This window comes from Dysidea avara, chromosome 12 (assembly GCF_963678975.1).
Source record: "Dysidea avara chromosome 12, odDysAvar1.4, whole genome shotgun sequence".
In the NCBI taxonomy this organism is placed as follows: Eukaryota; Metazoa; Porifera; class Demospongiae; order Dictyoceratida; family Dysideidae; genus Dysidea; species Dysidea avara.
In genome coordinates this window covers 11,302,177-11,326,160 of record NC_089283.1, presented here as the reverse complement: position 1 = coordinate 11,326,160, position 23,984 = coordinate 11,302,177, and the positions used below count along the sequence as shown (strand labels likewise).

Genomic DNA, 23,984 nt, shown 5'->3' with positions numbered 1-23,984 from the left:
TTCAAGTACATTTACTGCAAAATGGTGTTACACTGCACACAATCAGTAGAGTCTGAGTTAAAAGACAAACCAAGTGAATCGCCTCAGTTGGTAGGCATCAAATCATCCTCCATAATCAGTAGCAAACAAATTAAGGTACAGCAACATGTGTGTGCCTTCAAAATACCAACTATACTGTTACAGTATGTACTAAATTGAAATTGTTTACAAGAACTTGGTCCTGTACACTGTCATTGTAAGGCATACCCACAGAATGTGGACCATGTCAGCGTGTCCAAGTGTGAAGTAATTTATTTAGCTGGTCTGCACTATATTGAACAGCGACAATTCAGCACGTGCACTATTCTCTTTCCCTACATCAGGACCCTTCACTAAGGCTTGAAACATGCTATTACTATGTAAAGCTGCTCCTGTACAACTGTAACTACTGTATTTATTAGACTGAAATGTTGTTTAAAAATCCATTGCTTTCGTATCATGTACAACACAGCGTGTTTTGCACTGCTAGGGACATTAAGTACGTATAGGCTTCAGATGAAGTGACCCAATTCATGTATGCTAACCCAAGGGTTTAAATCAAAGGTAAAGTGCAGTTGTGATTCTGTGTACAGCGAATATGTATGGGGTTTGTTGGAGAGCCAACTACGGAAAGGTTGTGAATAATACTTAATGGTGAAATCGTACTTAGAACAAGTAATGTCCCCTCTGTTGGAGAAGCGACAAGTTCCTGGTGATAACAATCTGACTGAGTGTACAAATGATAATTATGAAGTTGTAGATAATGACACTCTTGAACTGTCTAAACTTACATGAACATTATTGTTAGTGTCTCTATTGATTATGCATTCCCCCTCCCCTCACTGGATGCATCAATAATTACAGACTGTCCAGTATAATAAATAAATAAATAATGGTTTGGTTCCAAATTCAGAAAAGAAGACCAAATGGTGTGTTTCCTAGTACATATAAAACAGTGAAATTGTCAGACCACATAGGACATTTGAAATAAAAGCTTCAGGGTGTTTTAGCAGGTCAAGCATTACTACGAAGAAGCCACATTCCATTCATAAATTATTAGGGCTACCATCTGAATGTAATAGAGGTAACATACTGTACATGTTCTGTTACAGAAAGAAGTTACGGTAATATTGGATCTACTATAAAGATGTGATAGTTATTTGTAAATAAAAAGATGTGATATTTAAACAACAATAATATGATCAGTTACAGCATGTACATAAAACTTGGAACAAAAAGTTATTGAGCGATGTACCACAGTCTAGCATCACACTATTGCAAATGCTGCAGCTCTTCAGCAAAAAAAGTCACCCTTGATGATAGAGTTCTATGTACAATATGAGGAGATAATGGCCAATTTCACCTGCTGTGCGAGTAGTCATGACTGACCCACAATTAGATGATGACATCATTGCTACCTGCATTAACAAAAACAAACAAAACAATTACTATTGTATTTCATTTTACAGAGTATGTCTAAAAAAACTTTGCAAAATGACATTTGTATTAGGAGAACGGCAGAATTCTACATGGAAAGTCACTACTGTCATCAAAATGAAGAAGTGAACACATACATAGCTACAGAAAGAAACTCAGTCATTACTGATGACATTACTGATGACATTACTGATGTGCGTAACATGCGTATGTGGGTAAAACCCTGTGGGTTTTTCCCTGAATCATCTTGGTGCTGGATGGTTCAAAATTTTTACGTTTTGATTTCTTGTTGCTAGCCCTCACTCTCCATTGTTGTATTTAGTCTTTCATTATATTCTATTCACTTATGAATGTAAGTTTTCAGGTAGTCATGCTCCTGGACTTACGTATGGTTATTGTCTTGTATCTATGGTTACTGAGTATGTTGTTGGTTGTTTGGTAACAATGATAGATAGCCTGCTACAGTTGCTAGTGGTGCAAACCCCAGATGTTATAGATTACAATGGGCAAACAGGCTGTGGATTATTTGGAGTATGGTGGAGGGGGTTAGACTGTGACTTCAGAATCACCTGTTTAATTGTAGTGCTAGGCTTATAAAATAAAACACTAGGGGTATCACGTATCACTTACTAAGTCAATCTCAATCTGTGATTGTGGTCAAACTCACAGTCAACAGTCAAGACTACAAAATATCACTACAGTGGGAGATGGGAAGAAGTGTTAAAACTCAGAGTTGCCTATAAATAAATATTAAAACTTACGAGATAGAAAAACTTAAAATGTTTCAAAGCTCTGTAACAATTCCACTGATTTCAATGATGTATCTTTCACAGTTGTAGATCAGAGGGGTAAGACAAGATCACGTGCACTACAAAGCACTAACAAAAATATTTTATTAAACCATAGTCATACTACCTGTTGAAAGTAATAGATCATACAACTGTTGACATGAAAGTCATGAGACAAAGTGGCAGTAAAAAGGGGTTTCTAGGGGTCTGGGCATACTCCCCAAGAATTTTGAAACATAAGTGTGCCATGATTGAACCTGGAAATGATTTTAGAGAATGAGTGAGATCTGGAAATAATTAGCAAGCTGAAGGGACAAAATAACTATGTATATAATTATGTGCATGAAAGCATTGATTTGATGAATGTGTTGATTTTCAGTTTATAGTGAATTGTAAGAAAGAAATTAAAACTAGTAAGGTAATTTTTAATCAGAGTAATAGACCATGAAATAGAAAATTTTTGAAAATGGCTATCTCAAGATGTATCTTTAGACTTTTAGTCAAATCCCTGTGGTAAATTGTAAAAGAGTTAAGAGGTACAATACGTAAGTATACTTTCCTGTAGTAAACCTGGCTATTTTGTCTAAATTTTAGAACTAGCCCAATCACTATTTGCAACTAGTCAAAAGTCATTTACAACTAGCTTTTGGCCACAACTAGCCCCCCTTTTTAGCCCTTGCCATAACAGCAGCATCTTTCTAATCATGAATCACACCATTGCAAGCAACAAACTACATAGAGCAAAATATGTATCAAGCCCCTTCCTCTACTTTTTGTACAGGGTCTATTCAGTTCACATGAAATACTTTAAGTACTTGTGCAACATTATTACGCATTCACGTGGTCTTGTCCTACTCCCTGGTTATTATATAGGTAGCATGTATTAAGAAATTTTAAAGCACAGGACTGGTGTGTTTGGTAAATGGATATAATAAACCTAAATAGTTTCAACACTTAAATAACAATGAAGGTGTATGGATTTATATCTAGCTGGCTCACATGGCCCAGACAGCAGCTTTCTTGGTTTACTATAGCTAGTTATACTAACTTTTAAAAATGCTAAATGGCCACATTGGATGTGGCCAGGGATGAAAACCTAACAATTAAGCCTAAAACAGCAGACAAAATTTCAGGAAGATGCATTCAAGTCAGGTCAAAAGCTGTAAGCCAAAGGCTAAGGTAAATTTTGTCTTTGACGCAGATTATCCAATAGTGAGTGCTTGTGTGACACCCCAGTGAAACAAACGTACACTAGGTCTAGAGGTGTGCGATGACTAATTTAAACATATCTCGATATTTCCTTTGAACTTATCTCGATTATCTAACTTATCTCGATAACTGAAGCATTTATTTATTTTAATAAACTGCCAATATTGTAACCATTAACGTAAGCAAATTGAAATTTAAAGACTAAAAAAGTGAATAATGTTTGTCTTAACACTGTTCCCCAAGTGGTAGGAGAGTTGGGGACCCCAGGAGGTGCCTACACCATCAGGTATACAAATAATTTACGGAAGTTTACTATTATCTAGATTAATAAACCTATCATCCTTATCTCGATAAGTCTTATGATATCTCGATAATCGAATATATCTAGATAATCGCACACCTCTAACTAGGTCCCTATTAAAAGATGGTCACCAGTAGGTTGAAATATCCCTGAAGTAAATTATCACCATGCTTGTGCTAAGAATTCTGTTGATAGCATTTTTAAAACAGTACACTCAAGGATAATGGAAGGTAACAGAGGTGATGTGATACATAATGCATACATACCTCTGTTATCCTGGCAGACCAATTAGTTGCACATCATCTTCAGTCATCACAAGACTGGCTGCTGTCACCTATTGAGTTTGACGTGTTTCAGTGCTTTATCAATGTGCCTATAATGTAGTGTTGTTACATAATGGTATGTAGAGGTGCATCAAACAAAATGAAAGTAACAAAATCTGTTTCAGAAATTGTAAGATTGTGTGAGTTTCAGACCCTTGGGAAAGAGGCTACAGTATTATCCATTAGCTACAGTTATGCTATTCCTCTAGTAAAGAATACTTCAACTACGAACACTGCTGCAAAACCATCAACACCACTGCAACTGCATGGGACAATCTGAGCCTCTGCCCTTACTATAATTGACCAAGGCAGGTTGAAATATATCTGGAGTGAAGGAAATTGTTACCATGTCTGTGTTAAGAGTTCTGTTCATAGCATTAATAGCGGTATTACAGCATAAAACATTACAACCAGGCATATTAAAGTGATCTTGGTGGTGATGTGATACATACTGCTGCATACATTACTTAACTCTGTTATTCTGGCAGACCCCTTAGTCACAGAACACTAGCTGGCTGCTGTTACCTCTCCGTATCTGGTTTGATAAAGCGTGTCCTCGCGCGTCTTAGTCAGTGCTTAATAATTATTTTATTAAAGCCCCTCTAACGCAATGTTGTTACGTAATTTTACGTGTGGCATCAAACGATGTGAAAGTAACGAAATCCGTTTTCAAACGGAACGGTATCGAATAATTATACCGGTAAGCGTCAGATTTTTTTCGAGCAGACGCTTATCGAATAATTATAAGCGTCTGCTTTTTTTTCGAGCAGGCGCTTATGACATAGATGTGCTCATAGATTTTAAGCTGTTGCCCATAGCAACCTGAAATTTGTAAGTGTGAATGTCAAAAGTAAAGTCTCCAATTTTTAAAAAGATAGCATAATAGGTCATGATATGACACTTTAAAATTTGCAGTTTTCCATTATCTATGGGAGGGGGTAAAGTTGCTCCTGGGCAATCACATGGATCATGTAAAACTACAAATTTCAAAATGTCATGATTGCCCAGAAGGGGCAACTGTTGCCCCCTCTCATAGATAATGTATGGGAAAACGGCAACCTCTCATTACCCATATATGCTATCTTTTTAACATTAAAATTTTGGAGATGTTACTATAGACATTTACCCCGGCAACTTTTGCTATTATGAAATTCATCTATTCCTATTGATTAGTCTGGCACACCGACCCTATTTAGTTAGGTGCTTATATGTTTTTCGGGAAGCTTATAAGCACCTAAATAGGGTTGATAGCACCAGAATAATCAATAAGAGCCATGGTCATGTGAAACTAGAATATTACTGTGAGGCCCAAATTTTTGCAAAGCTATTTTTTTTAACCTCACACACATAAATGCTGTACACTAACATGATCATAATGCAAAATCAAACCATCACTACTGTTGATTTGATCAACACAATCAGTACTGAAATCAAGACACATGCACACTTATAATGTAAACTTTCATACACATAAACCAAAGAGTATAAGTACAGGAAAACCTTAGAATTGTCTTTGCAACAAAATAGCAACTAAAACTTAATTGAGTTTAGTGTGGCTCTTAGTAAGTAAAGGATCCCTTTCTATAGAATCTGAAGCATGAAAAGCATCCTTAAGTGGTTTAATTATTCTTGGTACATCATCCCCAGGTGTATCTTCAGGATCACCACCGCCACATATTGAAGGCCAAATTCCAAACTTCTTCATGATTGGAGCAAATATCATATTGTAGTAGATAAAAGTTCCAGTAATCAACAGCACAAAACCAATTGGCTGAAAAAAATTAAACTTCTGCCACTTGACAGCTAGTCCAAAGATCCATATGAAGAAGGTCCTGACACTATCCAGAACCATTCTAGTGGTGGCACTCACTTCACGGGTAACACTCAACCCGGCAAAATTAAAAAATGCAATGCTGACAACTGTACCAAGGAAAGCCAGAGTTAAGGTAGGAATGTAAAAGATCTGATGAATGCCATCAATAGTATCCTCGAAACGGGTATGATCCTGCCAGAAAGTTGGTCCTGATGGAAAGTGCCATGGAATAAAGTACATTGGGATCAGAGCTAAGCCAACAACAGTGAAACCAAACACCCCTTCCCATCCAACCCCTTGTAATGGTGGCACTTCGTATCCTTTCACAAACTTTTCTTCTACTGTCATTTGAATAGCAGCAATTATCTGAGCAGCTACAATTAGAAGATCACCCGTCAAGACTGAATTAGCATTTCCTGAATTGTCTCCCCCTATCACATCACCCAACCCAACTACTATCAAGCCAAGAATGACTGTCAGCATACCAACCCAGTGATACAAGTGCAGTTTGCTTCCTAAAAATCCCACTGATAGCAAAGCTGTGAATATTATGACAGCACCACGTAACATTTGGAAGCTTGATGCAAAGGTTAAATTGAGACCAACATACATTGTTGAAGTTCCAAGCACATCACAGCAGGCTGGAATCAGAAAAATGAAAGGTGAAAACTTCTGTGGACCATATCTTGACATATCCTTTTTTGAAAATTTATGGTAGTAGTACACAATCTTGAATGCAACCAAACAGCTGGCTTCACCTATAAACATGCCTAAAGTCTTCAAAGAAAAAAAAATGTGCTTCATAATGAAGGTACATGCTAAACATGCCAGTACCTGCACATAGGGATGGTTAAACGGGTGTTCTGGCTTTGGATTTGTGCCTTTAGCCATGATGGTATCTGCCCATCTACAATCAGTGTAAACAACATAAACAACACAACGCAGATATCTTTCGCTCACTTCGTTGCCAGTGTGTTGATGGTGCCAGTTGATACCATAAGCACGGATATGAATATCTTGAACAGCGTCCGACCAGTAAAAATACTGCTATCCATTCCTCTGGTGACTGCAGGCGCGAAACAAAGACGCAAAAAGATGAACACGAGACAATTGCTTTTATTTGATGCGCCCTGTGTCGGTCATGTGACTACTACATGTCACAACTGCGTGCGCCGCTGAATAACGTGACATTGGGCGACGTCTCGGTGAGCGTCTCGGTGAGCGTCGATTCTGGACAAGATAACAATCTTTTCTCGAGTGTTGATACGTTTACATTGTGAGTACTTTATCCTGTATGATGAAATCACCATTGTAGAGTAAACGGGTATCCGGACAAGAGAGAATAAACGTCTTAATGATTAAGACAAAATATACATTACAAGCATACAGGGGCCTAGGCACAGGGGTACCACGTGCTGATGGATCAGTACAGGAGCCCTGGCAAGCCTTACATTAACTAAAAGTAAATTAAGGCCCCTATTTGGTGATTATTAGTTTCTCATCCACCGCCCGCATCCTTCTTAAGCTACCGCATGGTAAGCCATTATTTACTCTGCGCATGCTCAGAAGAACACGTGATACCAAACTGTTATAATTTTTGTTGATGAACGTTACAATGCGCTATATATCACCAGGAGAACTGTTGCTTTCCTTAGCAAATTGCTGCAGTGCCAGTTGCAATCGTGCTCTATCGACTTCATCAAAGCAGGCTTTCAGTTGACTGTCGAAAAACAGTTGGCGATCACGAAAAGTAGTGAAGGAAATGTTTGTAGTAAGAAAAAAAGACAATTTGGACAAGGTCTGTACATCAGTGTGTTAATATTATAAAATAATGGTAATACCCTCCCGCCCGCATCATAATAATTAGAAAGGCTGGATGAGAAACTAATAATCACCGAATAGGGGCCTAAATTACAATACACACACACAAAAAAATATATATATATACATATATGTAGTACTTAAGTTTACCTAAGGTGGTCTAAAAGATCCCACTTTTAGGTACTATGGAATTTATCGTCTTGCAAAAGTGTAGGGCTTTTTCCAAATACTGAATAAATTTTATTATAGAGGGATAACTAAGGTTACTTTGTATCTACTTGGTTTTTCTTAAACGCTCTTAGAATCTATGCAAATCCAAATTTCCAACTTTGTGTGCGTAAGTACAAGGGGTACGACACCTCTCCAAATCACGTACGCCCTTCAGCTACCAAATCACAAATCAACAAAATCTAGAGCGGTTTCGCCCACACAAATAATTAAAACTGCTTGAAAATTGTCGCAAGCCGTACGACAATTAACGACCCGGTTCACTTATTAAATACTTTATAAACAAGCTAATACAATACAGAGCTGCAACTTTTATTCGTACAATAACTAATTAACTTAGCAACGGCCTTTAGCCAGCTAAAAAACCGGTTCAACAAGTTGTACAAGTTACATAACATAAATACACGTAATTAGTTTCTTGCGTGATCCGTGACAAAAATTACTATCAAAAACATATTTCTAAACAATACAAGCTCACAGTGATACAATGCTAGTTTTAATCATGAACTACTGTCCTTCAGAACACAGTAATAACATCACAAATCACACTACGGCAATCACAAGTGAAGTTTCAAATCAATTTTCAAATCACAAATCCAATTTCAAATCACAAATCGGGTTTCAAATCACGAAATAATTTCAAATCACGTACAGATTTGCAAACGTGTCGAACCCCTTGCGTAAGTATGGTGTGGGGGCTTCTGGAAAGAAGCGTTACGCTTCGATACCGATGTTTGGTGTGTTATTTTCTGTCCCTACACCGGCTTTGTGATGTCCTGATTTCATTTCTGATATTTATTTTGTGATTTGGTTTGTAGTTTAACCATTGTGGATGGTGAAAGCATAGGAATTAGAGCCTACAAAAGGTTCTATTATATATCTATGATTTTAATTCAATTATTCAATTATTAACTTTATAGTGCAATGTTACAGGTGTACAGTGTACATGGTTGCACAACAATAAAAGTGAGTTTGTGTACAATTGCACTAAGGTAAGCCATACCGCAGACAGTGACTGATGTAACATACTTGGCCTGTCGGGGAGAAGCTGTGGTAGTATTCCGTTTCCCACTATTTATCAGACATGGTGGCTCCCTTATCTCTGAATTGAGCACACTAGAAATTTGAACAAACTTCAGCTAAAAGTTTGAGAGCAAAATTTGTGTGCACCGGTAAGTAAGGAGCGAGCTGCCACTTGAATGGAGCTCGCTTTATTACTTTTAAATGGTACCAAAGAATGAAAGTTGTAAACAATCAAGTGACCAAGAAATATAAATGTTGTTAACATCGTACACAGAATTTAAAAAAAAATTGTCTGGATAACCCCCTGTCCGGACCCCCCCCCCCCCGTTTACTTTAAAGATGGAGGCGGGTATTTCCGAAGGAATATCTATAGATTTCAGCATGCTTTATAAGCTTGCATGCATATCTGCATATGGTGCCTAAAATCACAGATACTATAGTATCTGTGCTAAAATCATATGAAAACTGGGAGGAGGGTGGGTAAAACTGGGAGTGGGAGATGGATTTGTGAATGCTATCCCACTAGGGACCTGTGAGAAGGCTAAAGCCTGTGAATACGGGGAGTCATAAACATGTGAGACCACTACAATGAGATAACTTGTTTCTCATCAACCGACTGCAACAAAATTTTCTTTTGCCCATACACACTCATTGCACGAGAATGCAGCATGGATCTTTTGCGTGTTGTGGTAGTGGGTTTATCATGTAGAACAGCACTATTTCCATGGAAAACTCTACAATTCCATTGAGATGCAGACACTATTTATGAGTTTTTTACTTCTGTGTAGATTAGAGCACTTACTGGAGCATCAACCACCAACACATCAACAGTGAGTGCTACAGTATATATACATTAGACTATATAGCATTGGTATACCGTGACCTGCATACCATACATCATATCTAAGAGTCATAGTAGCTTTAGTGTTGCTACTTCTGCCACAAGCTTGCACAGTCCCTCCTCCTAATAAGACTGACCAGCCTACACGTGCTAACACTGCTTCTGTTTACCTGCTACTACTGTTGCTGCATGCTGCTGTACTGGGGTATGGTACATGACCTCAAGACTGGTGGAACTCTCGTAAAGGACTTGAAAACCTTGTTATATTATGGTTGAAGTTTATGTGAACTCGGAGTTTTACTCTCAGTGTGCACCAGTGCTTGGTGTGCACACTGCCAAAAAAATAAAGGATTATTATACTGGTTTTGTACAAATATATACATCCTGCAATTTATAGCTATGGCTTGTGCAATAATGAGATAACCCGCCTGCCCACATGTGATACTCTATGAGAAGTTGATGAGAAACAAGTTATCTCATTGTAGTGGCCTAAACTAAAATGTTGAAGAATGTAGTCTCTGCATTCAACCTATACTTAACTAGATGCCGGACTCAATCATGAGACACATATGGATCCTGTAATGTATCCATTAAGCTATGCATTATATAGGATGGGATTATGGGCCTAATATTGGTGCTCCGTAAATAGATTCAACTGACACCCGAGCCTGCAGGACATTACCCTTGTGCAATTGTCTGCCTGCATATTAGCAAGCTTGTCTGTCCTCTTATTGTTTCAGGCTCGAGTGCTTCCTGAAAATAACACATCAATTAGTTTTCCTCTGCATTTTGGGGATAACCCACCCAACAAAGACGGGTTAATAACCCATAAGTTATATCCCCAAAATGTATTGGAGCACCCATCTAAGCCCATAATTAACCCACATAAGCACATAATAATCCATTATTATGTGCATTTATGCAGAGGAGCAATAGTACCAGTGTTGATTGGAAGGTGTTAAGATTCAGTTAAGCTTGATATATTCGGCAACAAGCACTTTAAAACAAGAAGATCCAAGTTAGTTGATGAGGCTATCACTTGATGCCTGGCAGATAACCTGGGCTCTGCCAACAACTTCAGTAGAGTCTAGATGGTATAGAATCTTGGATGCCTACTACTGCTGCGGCAGTTCTGGCACCCTTGGCCTCCTTAAACTGTACCCTGCAAACTTGTGAACTGGTAAGTTGGCTGCCCCTCTTTGTTTGAGAGTATATACTGTGATATGGCACGGGGCCTTATCTATGCTGCCAACGGTTGTGGTCACTCCTTGTCTGCCATGGTCCATTAATCCATTAGAAGAGCGAAATCCTGACCATCAGTGAATGGCATCTGCAGGGCCACCCAATGTTTAGTCGGGTGCCACACTCAACCTCCTCAGGGAGGGACAGATGCGGCAGTCACAGAATTCACCATCTCAATGAAAGACTTTTCATATTCTCCTGACTTGGTTGTACAGTATGTACATTCAACAGTGTCACAAATTTTTCCATACTAATCTAAGACTCATAAACTAGGCAGATGCTACCATAATTTCTCGTTTTAGTGACACCCAAAGTATCATGGCTTACGCATGTATGTATACTGTTAAAGAGTAAAACTAATTGTGAATACTAAAGTAGCTATTGTCACAAGAATGGCTGAGGAGGGTATTGTTGAATCTGATGCTGGAACTTTGTCTTCTGCTGTTTCAGCGCATGGTATGGTGATTAGACATGTGTGTGGCATGTTTGTAGAGTAGTACTCCTTCTCCTGTTATGTCTATAGACATGTGTACTATTTCCTATTTTGTTTCTAGAAGTCAATCAATAGAATTAATTGTACTTTTAATTTGACATTATAATCCCCATAATAGTGTACCCTTGGCACATTTTACCCACGTTGACAAAAACTCTGATTGGTCCATGTAAGTGTAGCACCAGATACTTTCAACTGCGGGGAGGACGGATATGGAGAAGTCCTTACTGTGATTGGTGATCTCCTTTGTATGCAGTTAGAGCTGTTCCAGAGTAGTGGTAAGTTGCCTTATCCCATGGGTATACAGGAGATGATTTGAAATGCAATTCTATAGTGGGGACTTCAGACTCATTAGTGGAACATGCCTTAGCCAGTTGTCTGTCAAAATAGATGAAAGGAATAGGACCGGAATTGTGGTCTGTAAACCAATAGCCTCACCAAATGCTTCACATAAACGTAGCATTTGCTACCTGCACTCCCACCACTTGAAGTGGATTCCAGTATTTTTGGATGGCTACTGCCACCATTGATTAATTATTTCTTTGTGGTGATACAGATAGTGGTATGTCTGCCCCTAACCAGCAATAGGTTCTCCCTACACTTGGATTAGTTGTTTCTGGTTATACTACATTAAACTGGTAGCTATGAATATATTGTAGCCCACGTCCAGGTTTACAGAACCCACAATTAGGTCACACCTAAAAAGGTGGAGATGTGGGCTCCATGGTATGGAAGTCTTACCCTTGGGGTCCATATCTTATGTATAAAAAGAAAAAGATTAGCCTAACTACCTTAGTCATGGACCCTGGGGGAAGACCCCATTATGGACCTGTTGGGATTTCTATTGCACATGTGCAGATAGAGCAGTGTGTTTTGTGATGAGATTCAATGTTCCAGTAATCTTTCTTTGTTGCCATGTGTGATCACAACCAAAAACGGAGTGGCAGTGTGAGCAGTCCAGCTATTTGCTTTTTCCAACTCATGGTAATTACAAGTTGTCAAAGGAAAACAAAATTACTGCAAACTAGGCTAGTCTTCAAGTCCTACTTGCTCCTCTTTGATGTGAAGAGAAATGGTGGCAGCTCCCCTGTACAACTGATAGCTGTGAGAAAATGAGTATGGTTAATCCAGTCATGATGCTAATCCAGTCCTGGTTTGATGCTTTGTGAAGGAGGATTGCCCTGTTTTGGTCAGACTGAAAAAGGCTGTTGTGAAAAGTAGCAGTCACACAGAAAGTCAGAGCTTTGATGTGAGAAAAACCTTCATTCATGTGAAAATATTGGACATCTGTTTGCTTAGCCACTGGGTCTTGATTGTTTTCCCTTACAGGAAGATAGCTGGTATTCTGGTGGTCTAGCTGTCCCACTGGTCCAAGAGTGTAGTTGACTCGAATGTAGACCTATTTGTGGCTGTTCCCTAGGATTTGTTGGGAGAGACCTGGGGAATTCCTTTGACAGAAGGACCTCTAGTTGCTGGTGTGGATGTGTCATCATCAATGGGGGTGGTCGTTGAGTACTTGGAAGGTGATAGCAGGGATCATTTGCTAAAGGGAAGCCAGCTGCTTCTCCAATGTTAAGACAGACTTCCTGACAATGGTTGCATTGACAGCCAAACTGCTGCACAACAATAGCATCAGCAGCCAACCGCTGCATGGGACCGTAGAGTCGTAGACAAAAGCATTGGCAGCCAACCGCTCCATGAAACAGTGCATCAAATTAGCACATGGCGCAATCCGTGCCAATACAGTTGATTGGCGTAAAGGGCTATGAGTAGTGATGAGAATACGTCCTGCCAGCCAGCTGGAAGTTCCTGACGATAGTGTTGCAGCGGGTGATGTTGGGCGATATACTGTAGTACTATTGATCCAGCGGACAGAAGGTGAGATGAATCTGCAGGCTAATGAATTAATCTCGGGATTTCCAGTAGCTACGCGGCTCCACTACTAGTGCTGTGGTTGTTTACTTTTGACTTCTGGTGGTAGAGGTTAGACTGTGGAGTAGCCGCAGTAACACGGAGAAGGGTGGAGGCACAGCTAGGAGCGCCTACTGAGCTGATTTATTAAACTTCCAAACAGGTGGATTTTGCTCTGAGGTGGTCTCTCTTTAATATTATGAACTCTTTCAAATAACATAGCAACACACAGTTGGTTAATTCCAGATGAGTTAGCTAGCTGCATGGCGCCTGGTTTTAAAAGTAGCACAACATCAACTTGTTTTGTGAGAAAGTGCAAACCTTGCTAGTATGTCAAGACGGAAGTGTTCACTCCCAAAATGATGGCATAGGATATAAAATCCTACTTTATCACTATACAAACCCCTCTACATTTCCTTTTTACTGTTACTGTCAGTATAAGGACCAGATCACTGTCTGATTAATAGTTAGGGCACACATCCAAATGAGAATAGTTTTGACATGTATGGTACTATTCTATCCTTTGATAGGGTGTACATCATAGGCTCACCAGTCACAATAAGTTGTTATGAAATTTTAATTTTTACTGCCTGACTGAGTGAATAGCTAACTTACTACTAATGCCTTCAGACAAACATAAATTAATAACTGCTAAGGTTATGGGCTTGATTTTACCTACAGTATGCTAGACACTGCTTCAACCCAACAGGTATGTTATGGCATCATACCGCAGTACATACAATGCGCACATCATGGGCTTAGGTTTGTCATCCTATTTCTTTTCACTGACAGCAAAAGGTGTCAATTCAAGACAGTACATCATGGCTTCCCTGCGACCGTGCTGACTGTAGTAGCTATCATGTTTATCATCCGTATTTTCTGTACTGACTGGATCGATTGTGGATACGCTTCTCAGTTCTACGTTTTCAATGCTCTGAGCATAGCTGAGTCTTTGTGCTTATAATACAAGTTATATGTAATTAAATGTCACCAATTGTTTTGTAATTAGATATGTTTCTGTGTGCTGTTTTGGGAAGCGTAATTCAAACAAACCACTTTAATTGTATGCAGAAATGTGTATAATTTCCCTATCATGTTTTCTTGCACAAATTCTCTAGACATAGCCCCAAGGCTGCTCTTTACTTTTGTATGCTTAAGAAAGTGACACATCCCCTTTCAGCTTGAAGAGATATGGTATTCTTGATAGCCTATGAGGCTTGCTACAGTACATTGTGTTTTGGCCATTAAATACCTGCTAAGCCCAATGCAGGCTTTAATGAAGCACTGTTGTGCAAAACCTTCAGTGAAAACATATGGATGCACTATCTCCAGATCTGTAGTGTCAGGTGGCAACACATGGATCGGCTTTGCTGCTTTGTCCCACAGGCCACAATTACTATTGTTTATCACACAAACCAGGTATAAAAATGCAATTTGTACTCGCGAATAATTTCCAGTTGCCACATCATATAATATTATGAAGATGGAGAATAGGATTTGCATGCCACCTACGAATGCAGTGTAATGCTTAAACAATTTGGTATTGGCATGTCTGCTCGTAGTTTGTTGCTGTAGTACATGATAAATGCGACATGAGCTAAGATGCATACAGCAAATGCTTTGTGAACCATCATTCCTTGCATGAAGAAAAACACATGAATATAGCATACCAGTTGTGAGTTGAGTGGCACGACTCTTCATAGTAATACCCCACCAAATGCGTTAACTGGTAGAATGAAGATTATTCTACCATGGCGTGAGTGACGATTGCACTACTCGCAGCCTGCTGTATTGAGCAAACAGGAAAGGCTCACTAGTTATGATAGCATCTGTCCGTGCAGTTGTGACAGGTTGATTGAGTTGGCTTTGTCATTTTTTGGGTTTCACCCACCTTTTGCATCATCATGGAAACGTGAGGCAACACTTTGGTTTGACTATCATGAGCAACAATGGACATGGACTGTAGGTGGGCTATAAAAATAATAGATTAACAATCAGATAATATGCAGCAATATTGTAACAAGGCCATATAAACAACATGGCACAGGCAGAGAAGGTGGTAGTTGAGTAGGTAGAGAAGGTGGTGGTTGAGCTGTGGGTGGGCTATAAAAATAGTAGATTAAACAATTATGTGTTGAACAGGGAGGTACATGGATATTATGCAGCAATATTGTAACAGCCATATAAACAACATTACTACATACATGGCACAGGCAGAGAAGGTGGTGTGGGTGGGCTATAAAAATAATAGATTAAACAATCATGTGTTGAACAGGGAGGTACATAGATATTATGCAGCAATATTGTAACAGGGCCATATAAATAACATTACTACAGGTGTACATCTACAATAATGAATAACTTACAGTAGCTGTGGCTCCAAAACAAAACTCGCAGCAAATAGCATGGTAATTTAAGTGCCAACACCTCATCAGGACATCACGTAGACTAGTCCCGCTAGGCATTAGCCTTTTATAGCGTACTGACCACATGTTCCATGAGAAGGCTTGTTAATTTAAAGAACCAAGGAGCTGGCCTGAAATATTGTAGATCGCTGGTAAAATCTGGACTAGTTAAACGATAATTAAGCTAGATCTTATGGAAATCTTAAAGATGTTGAAATATTGTCCCTGGCTTTGTTGAGATTGTCGATCCCTTGTCTAAATCAGTGGAGTATCACTAGATGTGATACACTACTATAGTTAAACAAGTTGTAACAACTTACAGTCCAATTCGCACAAAACAAGCAGCAGCGAAAAAAGCATAGCTATTGTATCTTTATGTGACAATACACCTGTACACGGACCATTGTCCCATTAAGCACTGGCATTTTATGGCACACTCTATTTTTATCATATTCTATACTATATACTGGTATATATAGAATACATTATCATGCACTCGTGTATACAGTAGTTCACCAAACCATGTGATCTGTGAAGGCGTGTTAATTTAAAGCCTAAAACCAGGAGAAGCCTTTAGTCTAAATCCAAGGGATCCGCAACAAGCCTTAAATGTTGTAGATTGCTGGTAAAATCTGGACAAGTTAACAATAATTAAGACCTTATTGGAAATCTTGTGGCTGTTTTGTCAAGTTTGTCAAACCCTCATCTGAATCAGTGGAGTATCGCTACACTGTAGATCTAATACACTATTATATACAGATGAAAAAAAACTTATTGTTATCAATGTTGTACATCGAGAGTTCTTCAAGAAGACGAGACGGACAGCAAATATCACCATAACTTTTGAATAAGTGCTTGCAGAACAATCCACACGTTTCATTCGTTAAACTCACCTGATGGCACCTTGCTTTTAATCTATGAACAAGGTACAAGCAGTTATAGTGGTAACAGACAAATTCACACAGATCCACACAAGAAAACTACTGTAACCCTTGGAGCCCTAAGGTGATTAATTAACCCTCAGGGCGCTGATAATTACTGTAGTTGTCTTGTGTGGTTGTGTGAATTTGTTGTTACCACGTTAACTACCGCTTGCTAAAACAAGGTGCCATTAGGCTTCTCTTGATGAGTTTAACAAATGAAACGTGTGGATTGTTCCACAAACGCTTTATTCAAAAGTTATGGTGATATTTGCTGTTTGTCTTGGCCTTCCTCGCTTTTTGATGAACTCTCAATGTACAAAAGTGATGGCAATAATTTCTTTATTTTTATACCTAATTTGTGTAATATACTCACCTACAGTGTATATTCAAATTTCATTACCTAATGAACATTATGCATATGTTCATAAGAATTATAGCAATTGGTAGCACACTTCAATGTATGCATATATTTATGCAAACTGCTCCAAGAGTTTTGCACAATAGTGCTTCATTTGTTAAGCCTTTGTTTCTTGTACATTATATCTGATTTTACAACTTACATGTAATGGTTTTACTATAGATCAGTATGAATCTGTGGTAATAAATTACTGACAAATGCAACATGAAAAGTAGCAATACAACAGAACAAAATCGTGTCTACTGTATAACCTACTGGAAGTACATCACCACACTATTTTTGTACATAGCTACACTTTAATTCTGTAATTCTGCATCTGGTGTTGTAAAGCAATAATAAAATAAAGTATTGCAGTACTGTCTTAAACATAATTTCCAGTAAACTTTGTGTAAAAATGATTGTCTACCTGATATTTTGAAATCTTTGAACTAACCATCAACTTTGCTTCTGAGTGCTGTAACTTGGGTTATAAATCTATGATCTAAGTGTTGGCACTCATAAACTTAACTAGCACAAATACATGTGCAGTAGAGTAGTTCAATATTGTTTTGTTTGTATGTATGTATTGTAATTAATCATCTAGTTTGACTGTAATTACATGCATACTTAGGTGTGTGACACTAGTAAAATAATTATGGCTAAAAGAATCATACTATGTGGAGCCAGTTCAGTGGGAAAGACTACAATCGCTACAGAATGGTGTAAGCGGCACAAGGAGTATCATCACATACAAGAAGTAGCGAGAGATGTTATGAAGGAACATAACATCAACCGTGATCACATGACTGATTCACTTAAGAGTGATCCTAAAAAAGAAGTGTTCTTGAAACTTCAGCAATTGATTTTGGAGGCACAAAATCGCCATGAGAAAGGAATTCCTTCTAATCAATCATATATATCAGACCGGGGACCTGATCCTATTGTGTTTACTTATGTGTATGTTAATAGAGAGGCGGCTCAGAAATTAGCAGAATCCAATGAAGGAAGACAGTGTATAGAAAGATACAAGAAGTGCTTAGTGGCCATGCTTTGTCCCCTGAAAACACCTACAGATGACAATTTCCGACTGGTACAAGATGAAGAGGAACAACAGAGGTTTGTTGATGCAATGTTTGACATATTTCACAAGTATAACATTCCTTATATTTACATAAATGAAGTTAATCATACAAAACGAATGTGTATACTACGTAAAGCGGTGTATGATGGCATACTGCCAATCCATCATAACAGTATGCTAACAGCTGTGGGTGTGTATCCAATCTGTGTCATGTTTTGTGTTCAAATAAAGCCACCTTTACCAGATGTGTTGGCTGTTCGCACACTTGAAATTACTACAAGTACAATTGAGTGCAAGTATTACAGGTATGACCCAAAAGAAAAAGACAGGATGGTAAATAGATATGGTGCCAAAAATTTCATAAGGTTAGAGTTTCATAGGTGTGTAGAACCGAGTGATGCTAGACGTGTCCTGCAATATGGTGTGCACGTTGATGGCGAGGAGTATCAGTTCATTGGTTGTAGTCAAGGTGGTATAAAATATCGTCACTGTTATATGTATAAAGGATCAATTAAAGATGTAGAAAGTGCACTAAAAGAATGTGGAAATTTTGATGACATCAAGTCAACATCAAAGAGACTAAAACGAATTGGATTGTTGTTTTCTAAAGCTATCCCAACCAAAGTTAAGGTACCTAAGGAAGACACAATATTCATTGATGATATCAAGACAAGCAAAGGAAACTTTACTGATGGTTGTGGGAGTGTAGGAATTAAATTAGCAAATGCTATAGTAGAAGGTGCCAAATTGGATTTGAATGGAGGTTTACCTTCAGTTTACCAAATACGTTTTGATGGGTGCAAGGGAGTTGTAAGCATTGATCCTACAAAACCCCAAACGAGTCTGCTAATTCGAAAATCAATGGAAAAATTTAAATCTGGTACAAAACCACTGGATTCTATTTGGTTGTGTAACTATTCCAGACCACATTCTTATGGAAAGCTTAATAGGCAGTTTATTATGCTGCTGTCTGGCCTAGGAATAGACGATGATGTATTTTTGCATAAGCAACAGGAATATTACAAAATGATTGAATTGATGACAACATCTAAGGAAGTGGCCATTAAAATGCTCCTATGGGATAATGAGCCAGATAAAGCTAGAGAACTAGAGAAGTGTTCAGATTTTAATTCATGTGGGTACCTTTTTGATAATATTTGTAAACTTCAAAGAAGACATATTGAAAAAATGTCTAAGCTTAGTATTTTTGTTGAGGATTCACGATATGTCTTTGGCGTGTGTGATCAATGCAGTATACTTGAATATGGTCAGTGTTTTATTCGACCAACAATACGAGGCAAACCACATACCATCACTGGAAATATTGTAATTGCCAAAAGTCCATGCTACTTGTTGGGTGACATACGTGTTCTCAAGGCTATTGATGTACCAGAACTAAACCACTTAATTGATTGTATTGTATTTCCCATTAAAGGAAAACGACCTCATCCTAATGAAATTGCAGGATCAGATTTAGATGGAGATGAATATTTTGTCTCCTGGGATCCACTTCTAATACCTCATAAAATATATGAGCCTTATCATTATCCTGCTGTGGAAACTCATAACACCTTTACAACTACAAGAGATTTAATGATAAATTATTTATCCAAACAGAATAAGCAGTCATTAGTGATGGGTAAAATTGATGTTAATTTTAGGTACTTTGCTGAACTAAAAGGAGTTAATTGTCCTGAATGTAAGGAACTTGGTATGTATTTTTCAAGAAGTATTGATTCCATCAAAACCGGTGATACAGTGAAAATACCTGGTCATTTACGACAACCTGCAAATAGTATGAATAATGTATCAGTACAAGACCAAGTACCAGTAGCACTTGCAGAGCATCAAGAATATACAGCATCAATACAACAAACTGTTTGGATGAAAATGAAAGAAATAGCTGATAAAACAAAAAAAAATCTTACAGGTAGCATTTTAGATGATAAAAAAATTAATGCATCTACTGTTAGTGAAGCATTCATATGTGAAATTCTTCAAAATTCCAGTGGACACAGTGAGTTTAAGTTATTTGAGTTTGCACAACAGTGGTGTTATTCACAGTATTCTGATGAAAAAGAAGCCACCTCAAAACTTGTGGAATTATCAAGGCACATTAATTTTGGGAAAATGAAAATTGATGAGCGCATGAAGGCTGTGGATGCTGGTATTCCTGAAGAACTAGTTTCAAATGCTTTGAATTGGTCCAGTTTACTTACTCAAGATATGCTAAGCAACTTTTCTATGCAGTTATCTCAGTGTGGGTGGCATTTTTACTTATCGTCACACTCTAACAATTTCAGCTGGCACCACCTTATGCATGCACTTCATAAATACAATGAATCACTTCTTGCAATTGGTTTAGGTGATGGTGTTACCTCTGTAATACACTTTAAATGTGCAGTCCCTTTAGGGAAATCTGAAGTAATACCAGGTTCAATAGTGGCATATTTCTTTTCATCCCGTTTTGATTATAAAGAGGTCTATGAATTAGGTGAGAATTACAACCTAAACTTAGATGATGGTTATTTACAACTCTATCGTAATAATAATATAGCTCAAACCTTCATTTGGTTAAGAAATGAAATTGAAGTAAAGAAAGAAAATGAAATATTATTAAACAGAATGAGCATTGACCTTCAAAGGTACCCCAGTGCCAAGAAGAATCATCCAAAAATTAACAAACATACTTTCCATTGTATTGAAGTGTATGTTAAAAGCACAAATAATTCACCAGCGTATTTTGATTTCTATTACCCAGATCAATCTCCAGAGTGGACCCCTGAAGTCATCATGTTTGATGAACTGGATGTGCTGCCAGAATTTGAAGAAGGAGAACTTGAGAATGTTGGGAAAGGGTCTGATGATTTCACAGATCATGTACAATATCTCAAATGTATTTCCAACACTGGAAATTGCCAGTGCTTTTTGGAGGCATTGCAAATGATATTACCATTGACAGAATTTAGCTTGACAAAATACAATACTGTACTTCTGGCATGTTTGAGAACGCTGATTTCAGAATGTGTCACTAAATATGTTCACACATGTTGGAAACTAGCAGATGTGGAAGCATTTCAAATTATACTGACTCAGCTCCAGGAAATAATCACTGACCCCTTGGAATTTTTGAATTTAGCAAGTAGTGCAAGTTGCTTAAAATGCCCTAAAATATTACAACAAGTTGTAGCCTTGCTTCTACCCAAAGTAGAGTTGAAGAGTGTTTCTGCATTCATTAGTACATGCTCGTCATGGCAATTGTGGTATTTCATTCCTTTAGAACCAGCAATGTCTATACTTCAACACCTTTTTACATTGTGCCAATCATTGGTTTCTTCACAAGCTCAACAGTCTCCACAATTAACCAAGTATGCACTCGTTCAATTGGCTGCAAATTGTAAGGTACAGGTATCTATTAAAGTTAGTCCAGCATTATTCCAAAAGTATTCTAGTCATTTTGCTTACCTGACATTATGTCATACTCTACATGAAATGACCACTAAGCAAGAATCAACAGTGATCAAGGATCATGACACAGGTTATAATCTCATCAAAATGAGAGCATGTAATGTACACAGCTCAACTGAAGATGATTCAGACAAAGTAAATCCTGAAGGTGACAGAGAAAACAAGTATAAGAGAGTTGGCTTTCATCGCTCGCAGGAAATAAGCTCACAGTCCTTTGCCAAATACACTTGGGTAACTGTTAATTTGATGATCAAGACCAGAGATGGTAAAACCGTATCTGTACCAGTAGCAGTTGGTGTGATAGTTCACATTACTAAAATTCCCGCTTATGTCATTGTTGACATCAGTTATCCAGTTCCTGTTTGCTTGATTCAATCACTTAAAACATCCAGAGGTCATTGGGAATTAGGCCAAATTAGTAACATCATTGCATTCAAGCGAGCAATGAAATGTCTCTATTCCATTTCTAGAGGACAAGTCAGTAATGTTGTTTCGCTACTAGTACTGGTGCACCAGACTGTTATTCACCCTGAAAATGAACAACATAACATTGATACAGAAATGACTGAAGTTTCTTTACACAAAATAGAGAATTTTAGATCTTGTTCACCACAAACATTTAATGCTAGTCAGCAAAGAGCAATTGATGCTGCCCTAACACAACGGGTGACGTTGATTCATGGTCCACCTGGTACAGGAAAAACTGTTTTGGCATGCGAAATTGTACGTCTTATATGTGACCGATTATGCAGCAAGGAGTGTATTCTTGTTACTGCTGAAACCAATATGGCTGTGGATAATCTAACACGTAAGCTACTTGAGCTTAACATTAAGGTTGTCAGGATAGGAAGATTAGATGCCATATCACCAGATATTCAACAAGTTGTTTTAGAATTAATGTCTAGTGATGGTGAAAAAACTAGATCTGTATTGAGCACTGCTAAAGTCATAGCTACAACCTGTACTGGTGCTGATGATCCAGCATTAAAAGGGATGTCATTTCCCTATGTGCTTATTGACGAGGCAACTCAAGTTACAGAACCAAATTCACTAATACCATTGATTAATGGTTGTAAACAGTTGATACTTATAGGGGACCCTGAACAGTTGTCACCAACTTTGTTAGTTGCTACACCAGGTAACGATCATCCTAATTCACCACAGGTACATCAACTGTCAGAAACTCTTTTTCATCGGTTGCAAAAGTCATTACCTTCTTTTTTCCTAAATGAGCAGTACCGCATGCACCCCAGGATTGCAGCCTTTCCTTCAGAAGTGTTCTACAATAACAAACTTAAATCTGCAAAATGTACTCACCTTAGAAGTCCTGTAAATTCTCCTATTTTCAATGAACAAGTGATGTTTATTGATACACAGTCAACAGAAACCCATTGTGGTAGATCATATAGAAATGAAAAGGAATGTGAAGTGGTAACTAAAGTCATTCAACAACTGCTTATGGACAAAGTCACTTCAAACAACATTGCAGTATTAACACCATATGCTGCACAAGTTAAGCATATCCGTGAAAGCCTATTTGCTACTAATGGTGTAGAAGTTTGCACTATTGATTCATTTCAAGGAAGGGAAAATGATATAATTATTTTTAGCACAGTGCGTTGTAATGCACAAGGTACTCTTGGCTTTGTTGATGACAAGTATCGTATGAATGTTTTGCTTACACGAGCCAAAAGTAGTGTTATTGGTGTTGGGTCTATGAAAATGTTATCATGTTCATTACTTTGGAAAACATGGCTACAACAAGTAGCTAAGGTGATAAATATGAATGAATTAACAATTTTGCTGCAAGATAACACTAAAAAACATCAAAAGCCATCTCAGCGTGACTATAGTCAGAATCACAGAAGACAAGAAGCACAGAAAGGAAATCATAGAAAAAATGATGGGGATAGAGGTTACATTCAACACAAAAGTTCTGGTGGTGGAAGAAAACAGTATAGTAAAAAACACTTCCAGAATCATAAATAAGATGCACATGCATACTCACCCTATAACACACTGTAGTACTGGTTTATGCAGCAACTAATTGTAAAGTTATATTGTTTTTTTTTTTGTGCACAATAATACAGTATTTTCATAATTTTATTGTATATAACTGAAAATTTCAGTTTGGAAATTTATACCTATACAGTAACTTGCGCAGTAGTTGCATGGATACATACAAATATTATGATGTCCAATGCAGTACTGATCACATACAATTGTTTTATCCCATACGATTTGATTTTTAACAGTAGGGTT

At 37.9% G+C, this 23,984-nt stretch overlaps 2 protein-coding genes and 1 long non-coding RNA gene across 5 annotated transcripts; 1 reads left to right on the top strand and 2 right to left on the bottom strand.

The window, feature by feature from the left end:
- Positions 1-1,155: 1,155 nt before the first annotated feature.
- On the bottom strand, positions 1,156-5,113 carry LOC136240767 (uncharacterized). Of its 3 annotated transcripts, none has more exons than XR_010693965.1 (3): positions 4,549-4,692; positions 4,020-4,126; positions 1,156-1,436 (listed from the first exon to the last, which is right to left on the bottom strand). It is a non-coding gene; the product is annotated as an uncharacterized lncRNA (long non-coding RNA). The 3 variants fall into 3 exon arrangements; XR_010693966.1 differs by having other exon boundaries at positions 4,602-4,651; XR_010693964.1 differs by having other exon boundaries at positions 4,020-5,113.
- Positions 5,114-5,506: 393 nt separating this feature from the next.
- On the bottom strand, positions 5,507-7,050 carry LOC136241626 (solute carrier family 35 member F6-like). The gene is made up of 3 exons (XM_066032872.1): positions 6,850-7,050; positions 6,724-6,796; positions 5,507-6,666 (listed from the first exon to the last, which is right to left on the bottom strand). Exons 1-3 carry the CDS (start codon positions 6,942-6,944, stop codon positions 5,614-5,616), a joined length of 1,221 nt encoding a protein of 406 aa, XP_065888944.1. The 5' UTR covers positions 6,945-7,050; the 3' UTR covers positions 5,507-5,613.
- A 12-nt stretch (positions 7,051-7,062) lies between these two features.
- LOC136241625 (uncharacterized) lies at positions 7,063-23,792 on the top strand. Its single transcript, XM_066032871.1, has 2 exons — positions 7,063-7,165; positions 17,805-23,792. The coding sequence occupies exon 2, from the start codon at positions 17,829-17,831 to the stop codon at positions 23,709-23,711; it is 5,883 nt and encodes a 1,960-aa protein (XP_065888943.1). The 5' UTR covers positions 7,063-7,165; positions 17,805-17,828; the 3' UTR covers positions 23,712-23,792.
- Positions 23,793-23,984: the final 192 nt, after the last annotated feature.